Source organism: Mauremys mutica, chromosome 18, assembly GCF_020497125.1.
Source record: "Mauremys mutica isolate MM-2020 ecotype Southern chromosome 18, ASM2049712v1, whole genome shotgun sequence".
In the NCBI taxonomy this organism is placed as follows: domain Eukaryota; kingdom Metazoa; phylum Chordata; order Testudines; family Geoemydidae; genus Mauremys; species Mauremys mutica.
Genome location: NC_059089.1, coordinates 14,017,399 through 14,030,042, shown reverse-complemented (window position 1 = coordinate 14,030,042; position 12,644 = coordinate 14,017,399). Strand labels below are relative to the sequence as shown.

Below are 12,644 nucleotides of genomic sequence, written 5' to 3'. Positions count from 1 at the left end.
GCGAGTCCAGTTTTATTAGCCTCTTTTGCACACACTTCCTCTCCTGAAGCACAAAGACGCTGTCATTTGTGACCAGGGCCGCCCAGAGGATTCAGGGGCCTGGGGCAAAGCAATTTGGGGGCCCCTTCCATTAAAAAAAATTGCAATATTATAGAATAGTATATTCTCATGGGGGCCCCTGTGGGGCCTGGGGTAAATTCCCCCCCCCCCCCCCGGGCGGCCCTGTTTGTTACAGGCCTAGGCTCTGCTACAGCATTATACTAAACGTCAAAGCTGCTCCCGCTGAACGAAAGGCAAAACTTCCCGAACAAGGATCCGCCCCGTATCACTTAACAGTGGAACGTTGGACAGTGATTCCTATAGCGATGTGTCAACAGCCCACTTCATCCCTCCGGCTCCCAAAGCCAAATTCAGAACTGGGCCGAGCAGCGACATGGATGGCAGAGAGCTCACTTCCTGCCCCAGTCACACCTCCGCTGCCCCAGCATACCAGGGAGGAGAGGGTGTATCAAGACCAGGTAGAGCAGAGCTCTGTTATTTCTGATCTTCCACTGGGGTAAGGCCTGTTACGCCAGCGGTGGAAGTAAGAGCAGGCCCCCTGAGGCCCTTCCTTCTGCTGGGGCCAGGTGGCTTGGACCAGAGAGCTACCGGCAATGCTCTGCAGCTGCCACTCCTGGAGGATCAGCGCCAATCCCTCAAAAGAGCATATTTGGCCCCTGCCCATAACACTGCGAGTGGACAGTAGCTCAGGACTGAGTCCCAGGCACGAGCGCCCCCTTAGGAAGGCACTACCACCGCGCTGTTGCCTCTCATCCCAAGGCCAGACCAGCTTGGAACGGCTGCAGCCACAGATGGCCGTCGGGCCAGCCTGTCCACGTGGAAGCATCCCAGCTGCACCTGACACCTTGGTTCGCAAGCTCTCCCTTACAGGAGGCTGCTGAACAAAGGGCCTAGAGCAGGGGAGGGCAAATTATGGCCCAGGGGCCCTTCAGATGTTTTAATCCGGCCCTCGAGCTCCTGCCGGAGAGCGGGGTCAGGGGCTTGCTCCACAAGACTCCCAGAAGCAGCGGCACGTCCCTCCTCTGTCTCCTACGCGTAGGGGCAGCCACGGGGCTCCGCACGCTGCCCCTGCCCCAAGTGCTGCCCCCGCAGCTCCCACTGGACAGCAAACGGGGCGAATGGGAGCAGCAGCAGTGGCGCCTGCAGATGAGGCAGCATGCAGAGCTGCCTGGCCGCGCCTCCGCATAGGAGCCAGAGGGAGGACATGCCGCTGCTTCCAGGAGCTGCTTGAAGTAAGTGCCGCCTGGAGCCTGCACCCCAACCCTCTCCCGTGCCCCAACCCCTTCCCCAACCCTGATCCCCCTCCTGTCCTCTGAACCCCTCGGTTCCACCCTGCTGCACCCCAGAGCTCACCCTCACACCCGCACCCCTACCCTAGCCAGGAGCCCCTTCCTGCACCCTGAACTCCTCATTTCTGGCACCACCCCAGAACCCACATCCCCCAGCTAGAGCCCTCACCCCCAGCCATACCCCAACCTCCAATTTCGTGAGCATTCATGGCCCACCACACAATTTCCATACCCAGATGTGGCCCTCGGGCCAAAACATTTGTCCACCCCGGCCTAGAGTTTCGCTGGTTCCCCACTCTCATACTTCAGGAGAATTAAATTCCTCCAGCTCCAAAGGAAACAACTCCTGGAGACCCAGCTCCTCAACCCCAGTTTTCAGTCAGGGCCAGGCAGGGAGAGCAAGGAACGGGGAAGCACCATCATAGTTTCTTCCCATTAGTTTCCCCTCCTTCCTGGTTCTGTTTTGCCATCTAGCAAGGCTGTTCTCAGCTGCCTCCAGAAGAGGTGCCTGCTTATTTCCCTGTCCTTCCACTCGAGGTAGGTGTTCCTCTTCAGGTAGCGGGACAGCCCCAGCTTACGCCTCAGCAGCGCCTTATCCACCTCCTCCAGGACAATCAGGATGATGCCAGCTCTGCCCTCCACGAACTGCCAGGACTGGGCGATCTCAAACTCAAAGCTGCACCACTTGCTCTCCAGGAAGTGGTTGGAGATGACGGCGATGACTTTCCTGCTGCTCAGGAACCCTTCTTGGATGATGTTGGAGGCGACGGGCACCCCCGGTGTGAAGTCCCGGTAGTGGAGGCAGAGGTGGAAGGGGGGCACTCCCCTCTCCAAGGTCTCGACCAGTTCCTTTCTCACCCACTCAATGTCCTTGCTGGAGTGGATGACAAAGGCGTCGTAGGTGTCGTCCCTGTCCGCGTACTGCCGGCACCCGCTGAGCAGCACCAGCCCGTAGTACAGGTTGAAGTAGTATTTGTAAATGAGGATCAAGAACACAACTCCAGCGAGGGCCGTGCCCACATAGACGGACACCAGAACGGCACTGAGTTGGCAGGAGGAGGGGTCAAAGTTCAGCATACTTGCTTTCTTCAGGTGCTCAGGGCTGTTGCAGACCATCAGCTCGGTGCTCCGGAGCAGCTCCCCATGCTCCTTGGCCCACTTCAGGAAACTCAGGTGGTTGCAGGAGCAGTCCCACAGGTTGTAAGAGAGGTCCAGGTGCACCAAGTTGCTCGGCAGGTTCTCCAGAGCCTTTTCTTTCAAGACAGTCAGCTGGTTGCTGCTAAAGTCCAGGACAGTGAGGGCCTGGAGAGGCTTGTAGGCCGGGTGGTCAAAGGTCAGCAGCTTGTTGTGGCTGATGTTTAGCTTTTGCAATTTACCAAGGGAAGAAAATGTGCTCAGAGACACCTGTATCAATTTACAGCTGGAAACATCCAGGGTGAGCAGCTGGGTCAGGTTCACGAAGCTGTCACCCAGGTTGTTGTCCTTAAAGGAGTTGCCGGCCATCTTGAGCACTTGCAGGGACTTTAAGCCACAGAACGCATACTGGGACTCGACATGAGTGTTGGTGTAGGAAATATCAATGTAGATGAGTTTCCCAAGGGAGAGGAAGACAGGGACGGTGCCAAGACCATCCAGCTTCGAGTGCTGAAAGTCCAGAGATACCAGCTCATTGAAAGGCAAGCCTCCGGACAGGCTGATTACGGAGTTGAAGCTCAAGTTCAAGTGCTTCAAGTTTGGAGTCCCATCCAGGTAAAAGGAGCAGCATTGAATGAAGCTGAGCCGGTTCTCACTCAGATCCAGGACCTCCAGGTTAGGCAGATCCACAAATTTCTGCCGGAAGCCAGTGAGGTATTTGCTCTTGGTGATCCGAAGCATTCTCAGTTCTTTGAAGAAGGACAGCTTCAGGGCAGGCACCTCATTAAACTTGCAGGTCTTGCATTCCAGCTGGTGTATTCTGGAGGCTGTCGGGACCGCTGACACCTGGTTGAGGTAGATATCCACCAGCCGAATAATGGAGGTGTTGACCAGGCAGTCGAAGAGAGTGTCTGTGCAATTATAAAACCTCTGGAAGCAAATGAACACAAACTCCTGCAGCTGAACCTGACACAGTCCATCCAGGAGCCCATTACTAAAGTCCTCCACTCTTGCAATGTTTCTGAACTCTCCAAGCACTAGTCTGTTGACCTGTAAGCCAGCAAGGCCTTGGATGCAAGCCTTCATAACACTGGTGTTCTCAAAACAAGCCCTCAGAGACAGCTCATGAAGATGAATCCCCTCAAAGGAGCCCGGCTGAATATATTTTATATCATTGATAGACAGCACTAATGATAGGTTGAGCCCCTTCTCTCCTTGCAAAACATCCAGGTCTCCTATGGAGATAGATGAGATCTTGTTCGATTTAAGGCTCAGGAACTGGAGAAAAGTCAGGTTGGAGAAATATTTGGGGAGCTTCAAAGAGTCTACATTGTTCTTGGCCACATTCAGCTCCTGCAGAGTATGTAAGTGTCCAATGGGCAGGTCAGCTAGTGAGGATATGTTGTCTTCCACAGCTACCAGCTTCTGCAGGGATGTCAAACTATAGAAGGCTTTTGGTCCCAGGTGCCAGAGGGGATTTGCAGTCAGAATCAAGGTGAGCAAGTTATGAAGATCCTCAAAAGCATAGTCTTCAATTGTCTGGATGTGACACCTGTTATGCAAGAAAAGAGAACAATATACACGAAGCATTATCACTTCCGTCACCCACAGGCACATGCGCATGGGTACTGCATTACTGCACTGGGGGCAGACGCCGTGTCATTATGCCAGGTGCAGGTGGGTATGGAGCATTACCAAGCTAGGCAGCTTTGCAGTAGGGTGACCAGACATCCCGATAAAGTCGGGACCATCCCGATATTTAGGCATTTGTCCCGTGTCCCGACCGATGTTTGGGCGGGACGCAATTTGTCTCAATATTTCACGTTACTCGATTTTTTTCTTTTTTTGTGCTCCACCTCCTGCACTCCCCCACCCCGCTTTATTTTTTTTGCTCCGCCAGCAACCCCCTCATGTGTCCCGATATTTTCTTCCTCTAATCTGGTCACCCTACTTTGCAGACACAACATTATCAAACCCGGGGCAATATTATCATACCAGATCTATGTGTGAACACAGCATTATCGCCAGAGATGCAGACCTGCCCAACCAGGCAAAAAGAAATCAGCTTAGCGGAAAGGAAATGAATGCTGACATACAGAAGACGTCTCTCACATCTCTTCTGCCCTGCCTAAATCTGGAATTAAATTTGAAAGCAAGGGATTTTCAGAGCTGTCTGCAGTGAGGCAGAGTGCAGGCTTCCTTTACCGCCTCTCAGTCCTAATCAAAAGCCCCCATTGACATTCCAGGGTTTCGTCACCACCAAAAGGTCTTAAAACAGAGGCTGAGCTTTTACAGGGCCCCCAGGAGATCTGGGTACCTCATTCCATTTCATTTTCATGGGAACTGGACTCAATTTCCGCAGGCAGCTCTGACAATCTCAGCCTTCGTTTCTGGAATGAAAGGAAACCTTAAACTCAGCAGAGTGCCGCAGAGTTAGCAACAATCCATGGGAAGACCCTAAATCTACATCATGGTGCGTAATGTAGTGTGTGACTGAATCTGCTTGGGGCAGTCTTCAGGATTTGAACCCAGAACCTTCAGTGCTAAAAGCATGAGCCTCTATCGCTTAAACTAACAGACTAAAAACACCACAGCTGGCAACAGTAGCAGACTCATAAACCTCTTACGTGATTCAGGCATGAAATGTGGAAAATAACCCACATACTCCTAGTATGGGTAACATGCTAACCTCCCCTAGGGAAACTCATCCTGAATGTCTACGGTCTAGTGGGGTTCAAACCCCATGTTGGATACCCATTCTATAATAATAATACTATCATGCTCTCCTATAGTGTTTTACATCCATAGATCTATCTCAAAGCACTTTACAAAGAAGGACAGTATCATTATCTCCATTTTACAGATGGGGAAACTGAGGCACGAAGTGGTGACGTGACTTGCCTTTGGTCTCCCAGCAGGCCAGTGGCAAAGCTGGAAATAGAACCCTGGTCTCCTGAGTCCTAGTCTAATGCTCCGTCCACTAGGCAACACTGCCTCCATCACCAAATCTCCTATATGACCCATACACTCTATAACCAATCCCACTTGGTTCAGCAGCCGGGTTTAAGTGTGGGAGCTTCAGCACCATACACATGAACCTCTACCACTTGGCCTAAGGGATTTAGGTCTGGACTGAGCAGTCCATCCCTATTCAGCAAAGGTAAGCACAGGCTTAAGTGCTTTGCTGGATAGGGGTGTACTTAGGCATGTGCTAAACATTTTTTTGCTGAATTGGAGCTTTAGCCCTTCAGTTCCAGCAACAGAGGCTTATAAGGAGTCGGGTGCACGTATTTTAGTCCGAGGTGAAATCTGAGCTCCGATTGCTAGTCTAAAGGAAACTGTCCCTAGAACAACTTAGAACACAGCTTCAGCTCCTAGCATCCGGAGAGGAAGGAGAGGATGACTGCTCCTCCAGGCAATGAGAGTTAGTGAGGGATCAGCGTGTAGGAATACAGGGGTCTACCCCAAACCTCAAAACCTTCATCCTGCGGCTCCGTCTACACTTACAATGCTTCCGCGCTCCATGTAGACACTCACTACACAACGGGAGGGGTTCTCCTGTCGCTGTAGTTCATGCACCTCACCGGGTGGCAGTAGCTATGGACAAGTCTACATTATAAATTAGATTGACCCAGCTACGTCACTCACGGGTGTGAAACATCCACTCCCTGAGCGCCGCAGTTCAGCTGACCTCAGACAGCGGTGGGTCGACGGAAGAATTCTCCCGTTGACATAGCTACCACCTCTTGGGGAAGTGGATTAATTACGCTGACAGGAGAACCCCTTCCACTGACACAGACGGTGTCTACACTTGAACCGCTGCAATGACACTTCTGTGCCGCAGGAGAGCTCAAGAGGAGACAAGCCCTGGGCTGATGGAAGGATTTTTCCGTTGACCTAGCACTGTCCACCCCGGGGGTCAGCTGGGATTTATGTTTCGCAGAGGGGTGGATTTTCCACTCCGCTGAGAGACGTAGCAATGCCCAGGTACGTTATCAGCAGAGATCGGCCCTGAAACAGCTCATTGGGCTGGAGGGAGACGGGCACAGGGGCGCTGGAACAATTTTTTGTAGTGGGGGTGCTGAGAGCCATTGAACCAAATGGCAAACCCTGTATGTAATTGAAACCACTTCAAGCCAGGGGGTGTAGCGGCACTCCCCAGCACCCCTAGTTCCAGCCCCTATGGACCCAGTGACAGATTATTCTTATGCTCAGAGCGGAATTCATCCCAGAGCAGATATCCCTCATGTGAGGGCAAAGGCACCACTTGAAACTACAGCTCAGATCTCCTGTGAGCCTCTACTGGGTGGAGAGTCTGAAATGGGCCATCGCAGCTGGAGAGAATTCCCTCATCAGAGGAGATGTGCCAGTAAGCACATGGTCTTAATTACCGTGCAAGCTCTGTGAGGTGGGGAGCTTTCCTTCTGATGTGTCTGTAGAGTGCTACAGGTACCCACGCCTCTATGTAAATAATAGTCATCATTATTATTAATAGAATTCACCACTCCCATTGAATCTATAAAGCGCAGTTCAGCTCTGTAGGAGTGGTGTCCCTGAGGCTCCACATTTACTGTCTCTAGGTGATCTCCAGGTGAAATGTGCCCTATTTGCCACTAAAAAGATGCCTATTTCTTCACTTGCAGTCCACAAAACGCCACGTGAAACTCACACTCTATCTTGTGCATTGTCACCCAGAATGCAGGCTGTGTAAGACAAATACAGGCTTCACTTACTCCTGTGACACCCCATCGCCTCCAGATTATGTCCTCAGCGACACCCGTGCAACTGCTTTACTGCCCCTGTGCTGTCAAAACAAGGGGTCGCTGATTGGAACTCAGGAGCCAGCTCTGCTGCTGATGCACAAGAAGGAATGGACTCCGGCCCATCGTCTCTTAGCGGAGTTGTCTCTGACAGTCTAACAGAAGTAGTAAAGCAGAATACACCCAGGGAGCAGATCCTTTTAGTAAGAAGCTGCTACCTTCTGCATAGTCAACTCTTCAGAGCTTCTGCCTGGGCATCCCCCAGAAATGAACACAAGTGAAATGAAGTGCAGGAGCTGCACCTTAGAACAGCGTCACTGTGATAGCACTGGGCATGAGCCTAAATTATGGTGCAGGATTAGACCCCTTTTTAGCCAGAACCGCCCTTTGAGCCACACAGACACGAGAGCAAAAATAACAGTGCCTGTCTCTATGTCTGTGCATTGGCGAGTCTGAAACAGGATCAATCACTGTGACGCAAAAGCCCTGTCTGCATCCAGTAGGACAACACCCATGGGAAAGGTTCCATACCTAGTGAGGTCCAGAAACCTCAGTGCAGGGACTGCTGAGAAATAATTTGAGGTCAGTGACTCCAGCGGGTTGAAACTCAGATCCAAGTTCTGGGTGGAAGGTGGGATTTCAGCTGGAACTCCAGAGAGGTTCAACTCCATGCATCTGTAAGTTATGTTGGTGATCTCCTGCAATATTCACAGAGCCAATCCACAGATCAACATCTAGATTCCACAAAGTGCCAGAAAGTTAAGCCATCAGAAAACTATAGCTTGCAGGCTAAATATCTCTGTAACAGACAGATCCTCCGGGCCGCACTGAGCAACAGGAAGCAACATCATGTACAGTCCAAGCATCTGCATCTATTCTTGTGATAGCATTTCTGCTTCCCAAATATATAATTGCAAGTGTAATCGGGTGCAAATCCTCTGGGATTGTGCCTATTTATGTCAGAGGCTAATCTGGACCTAAGCTTTTAAAGACCAGATTCTTTGTGGCACTGGTAATACACCAGGGAACAGATATACTCTCAGACAGTAATAATCCAAAATCAGCATTAAACTTAATTCTTAAAGAACATTTAATGTATTTCTTATAGAGCTCATTTATTTATAAAGGTGACATATGGAAACAACCAACTCAGCAACAAGTTGCTGACCAGTGGCTGCAAAAACAATTCTGCAACATATTACAGTAATAACCTAAAATATCACAGCTTGCAGTAGTAAAACTACAGGGTCTGAGGTCTGGTCTACACTACAGAGTTAGGTTGACCCAAGACAGCTTACATCAACCTAACTATGGAAGTGTTCACCCTTCAATTTCACTCCCGCCAACACACCTGCACTGCTACGCCGACTTTATAACTCCACGTCTGTGAGCAGCATAGAATCAAGGTTGATGTAGTTGGGTCGACACAGCGTCAGTGTAGACACCGTGTTGCTTATGTCGACTGTTACTGGCTTTCAGCAGTCATCCCACAATGCCCCACGCTGACTGTACAATCGATTCAAGTGCTCCTGGAGAGGACTCGCACCGCTGACACAGGGAACAAAGGGCAAACACGCACGAGCAATGTAATTACTGTGGTAGCTGTATGCTGACATAAGTTAGGTTGACTTAATTTTATAGCGTAGGCATGGCCTGAGTCTATTGCTGTAGGAGAATGGGATCCATTGGCTTCTCCTGGGGTTAATAACTGCCCCTTAGCAATACCAAGCACATGGAAACAAAGCTATAATAGGTCAAAGCTACTTTTTCTGGTGCTGGGAGTTGGTTTAGACCAGGATTTCCATGGTGGCGTAAGCTTTCTGCAAAGCTGCAGAATACCGCTGGCAAAAGACAATACACCCCACAGGAAGATGAGAACCCAGCACATCAGAGACACAAATTTGAACAGGCTGGGGAAAGCTGCTCTTGAGAAAAAAAAAGATTTGGTTATTTAGAGATCACGTACCTCCACACAGGGGTTGAGGCTGCTTGCCATTAGCTGCGACAGGAAAAGCGTGGCCAGAGACTGCACAAAACAGGTTGGAATGGAGAGAGCTTCTCTCCCGAACATCTTCAGGAGGTGACCATCCGGTGGAAAGAACCATAAGTGACAATGAAAGACTCTAGCAGGACTCTCACCCCACCATCAGTGCCCAGAACCTGTTCCCAGCAGCAAAGGAAGGAGGGGGAAGTGAAACTGAAAACAAGTCAGCTCCGAGACGTGCTCTGAGAACAACTCTCTTCCGTTCCGTTGCTTTTAAAGAAGAGGAAGTTACAGGAACGCATGACCTCATGGGCAAGAAGCCCAGAGGTGCCTGGGTCCCATCAGAGCAATCATTTGATGCCTCAGCTTAACACAGAGTAAAAGGGAACCCACCCCTTTGGAACTCTAGGTGCATCCAGTGCTGGCACTGGGTTGTCCCTCACAACCTCTGCCTGCCCGTCGCACCATACAGACTGGGGAGGGGGGGCGTTATACCGGCCATACACAATGCTCCCAACTCAAGCAGAGCAGAGGTCTGCCAGAAATGAGTATGATGGTGCCAGACATGTATAGGGAGCAAAACATGCTGGGTAGGGTGGGAAGTGACCCAGTCGTAAGGGGACTGCTGGTGTGGATTTGCACAAAAGAGCTTTCACCTGCCTGGGATGGTCCTTAGGGCACAAAGCATTGGGCTCATCCTTTGTTAAACACTGCTGCTTGTTCAGATGTATCTACAGCTGTTGGCCAAATTGAGGGCTCTTCATCTCATGCTTTCTGCGCCCAGGATGTTAGAGGTCTTTCCTCCTTCTTCTATTCCCCCAGTCCTGGACAGCCCTGCAGATGTGATTTGTACCAGGATAAAGCAGCTCTGGCCATGCCAGCATTAAGACACTGTGCCTTCTCGGATGCTGATTCTTGGGAAGAGTCGAAAGTCAGGCCTGGCAGTGCTGGGTTCAGACCATTTCCTCCTATCCTGATAAACATATACCCTGTCCGAGGACTCCACTGACAGATTTCAAAGCACTTTGTAAATATTAACTAAAGGTTTTTCTACCCGGGGACATCCAGAAACATTAATCCAAATTATCTAAAGGTGTGAATTTGAAGTGAATTAGTTAAACCGCATTGAACTCCATTAAAAAATTGAACTAAACAAAATTAAGGCCACGTTAATTCTGAATGAGGTTGTTCACACAGGGGTTTAATGCGGTTTAACTAATCCACTTCAGATTCACTGTTTACGTTAATTTCTTGGAGGCCCCCATGTAGATGAGCCAAAATGGCCACAAGCCCCCCTGTGAAAGAGAGAAATGTTATTGTTCCCACGTTTGCTGAGGGCTTGTCTACACTCAAATGCTACACAACTGCTGTACTGGCATGGATAGAGTGTCTGAGCCCCCAAGACACAGCTTAGCCCAGCAAAAGGAATTATTTTGCCAGCACAGTTAAACTATTCCCCCAAACGACATAAACTATGCCACAGGAGGTCTCATTCCGTGGTCACCAGGACGTTTGCCGGTATAGCTATCACAGTTGGGTATGTGTGATTTTTCCCCCACACTCTTGGCTGACATAGCTGAGCTGCCAAAACTTTGGCGTTTAGATCAAAAAGGGGAGGGATAGCTCAGTAGTTTGAGCATTGGTCTGCTAAACCCAGGGTTGTGAGTTCAATCCTTGAGGGGGCCACTTAGAGATCTGGGGCAAAAATCTGTCTGGAGATTGGTCCTGATTTGAGCAGGGGGTTGGACTAGATACCTCCTGAGGTCCCTTCCAACCCTGATATTCTATGATCAAGGCTCAGAAGTTACTCAGAACCTCAGTGGCAGAGCTAGGAACAGGCGTCCTCGCTGAGCACTGCATGTGCTAACCACTCGCCCACGCTCTTCCAGATCCTGCATTGTCTCTCAGTGGCTGCACTGGTAAGGCCTTTTCCTCCTTGAGAACACTTATCACCTCACCTGCCCTTTGGGTCTGAGAAGAGAATGAACAATCCTCCCACCTGGAGGCCAAACGACACAGCGCTCCTTGTGACAGGAGCAGTGCAGCAACACATCCCTTTGAGATCGTTTAGTCGTGTGTTTCAGGGTGTTCCTTCAAACAGAACTATCACACTGCTCTTTAATTGTATTATCCCAGAATGCCAGGGGATGGCTCATGCACAGTCCTTATTATTATTAATCATGTTTATGCCTAAGGACCAACCGAGCACAGGACCCCGTCGTGTTAGGCATTGTGCCGCATAGCAGGCCGGGCCAGCCCTACAGAGCTTACAATCTAAATAGCCAGGGCACACACAAGGCGGAGGAAGGGGGCTAACGCACAAGCAGAGGGAACAAGGCCATGGTTTTGGTGCGTGTGTGGTTTGAATTGGAAGGGGATCAGAAGAGCGAAGGGACGTGGCGGGGAAGGGAGAAAGAGGGGCAGGCGTGGAATGAAGCTGAGGGGAACAGACGGTGCGGGAGGGAGAGGATTGGAGCAAAGAGCCAGTCAGCACAGACCAGAGCAAGTCCAGTTCAAACCCGAGAACGTGGCCTGAATGGCCAAAGGTCTCTGCCTTGGCTGCTTCTGCAGCTGCTCCGACCGTCTGGAACGTCTGGCTGACCCCTCGCTGCAATTCTTCCCCATGGCGAGGGCCGAGTGGGAGGGAAGGCACCACCTGGGACACAGTGGCTGGGGGGGAAGAGGGGTCTGGTCTATTATGGCAGCGTTGGGGGGCTGGGTGTCCCGGCAGGGCCCCAGAGCAGCAGACCATGCTGTGTCTGTTTCTGCAGTGCTCAGTTGCAGAGTTGAGTGGCTCCACAAAGGATGCGGAGATGGAGAAAGAAGTCTGCCCAGGCAGAGTGAATTATAAATACCTCTGTACACGGCGCTAAGTGCGACACTCCGTTCTCCGGGGAAATCTCCAGGGAGAAAACCACTCTGGGCATCCCGCAGGCAAAGGTGAGCTCGGCTCCAGTCTTCTTGGTCTTTGGCAGGGCCATAGCTATGCCCTGCTTGGCAGTCTTGGGGAGGGAATAATCAGGCTCAGCTGCACAGTGGGGACTTCCTCCAGAGCTCCTGGGCCAGATTCATCTCTGCACCGGCACTCGGGCTAGCGCAGGGACAGAGGGGAGGCTGCTCGTGCCTTCTCTGTGCCTCTGCTGCTGGCGACCACGCGTCAGGGGTGAATTTCTTCCCTAGGGTCTGGTCCAGAGCCCGTGGAAGTCAGTGGAAATATTCTCATTGACTTCCGTGGGCTTTGAATCTGGCCTCTAGCAAGGAATATTACAAGGGATTTGCCCTGTGACCTTCTGATACGAACACAGTAGCACTAAGTTAGAGGAGAATCGTCCCACGTCGGATGTATTTGCCCTATTCTTGGCCTCCAACAATGACAATCACACGATTTCCTGGATTCTACCCTCTCCCTGACAGTGG

The 12,644-nt window shown here is 51.0% G+C and overlaps 1 protein-coding gene across 2 annotated transcripts; it reads right to left on the bottom strand.

Annotated features, from left to right (window-relative positions):
- Nucleotides 1–1,578: 1,578 nt before the first annotated feature.
- Nucleotides 1,579–9,326, bottom strand: TLR4 (toll like receptor 4). 2 transcript variants are annotated; one of them, XM_044992958.1, is made up of 3 exons: nucleotides 9,210–9,326; nucleotides 7,775–7,941; nucleotides 1,579–4,035 (listed from the first exon to the last, which is right to left on the bottom strand). In XM_044992958.1, exons 1-3 carry the CDS (start codon nucleotides 9,312–9,314, stop codon nucleotides 1,785–1,787), a joined length of 2,523 nt encoding a protein of 840 aa, XP_044848893.1. In that variant the 5' UTR covers nucleotides 9,315–9,326; the 3' UTR covers nucleotides 1,579–1,784. The 2 variants fall into 2 exon arrangements, with proteins under 2 accessions (XP_044848893.1, XP_044848894.1); XM_044992959.1 differs by lacking the exon at nucleotides 9,210–9,326 and adding an exon at nucleotides 8,595–8,671.
- Nucleotides 9,327–12,644: the final 3,318 nt, after the last annotated feature.

What these genes read in the sequence shown, in the direction of transcription:
- TLR4 (XM_044992958.1), bottom strand. Translation starts at nt 9,314, where the DNA reads ATGTTCGGGAGAGAAGCTCTCTCCATTCCAACCTGTTTTGTGCAGTCT. An exon ending in GCCTCAACCCCTGTGTGGAG is followed by an intron (nt 7,942 to 9,209) that starts GTACGTGATCTC and finishes TGAATATTGCAG; the next exon opens with GAGATCACCAACATAACTTA. An exon ending in AGGTTTCTGGACCTCACTAG is followed by an intron (nt 4,036 to 7,774) that starts GTATGGAACCTT and finishes CTTGCATAACAG; the next exon opens with GTGTCACATCCAGACAATTG.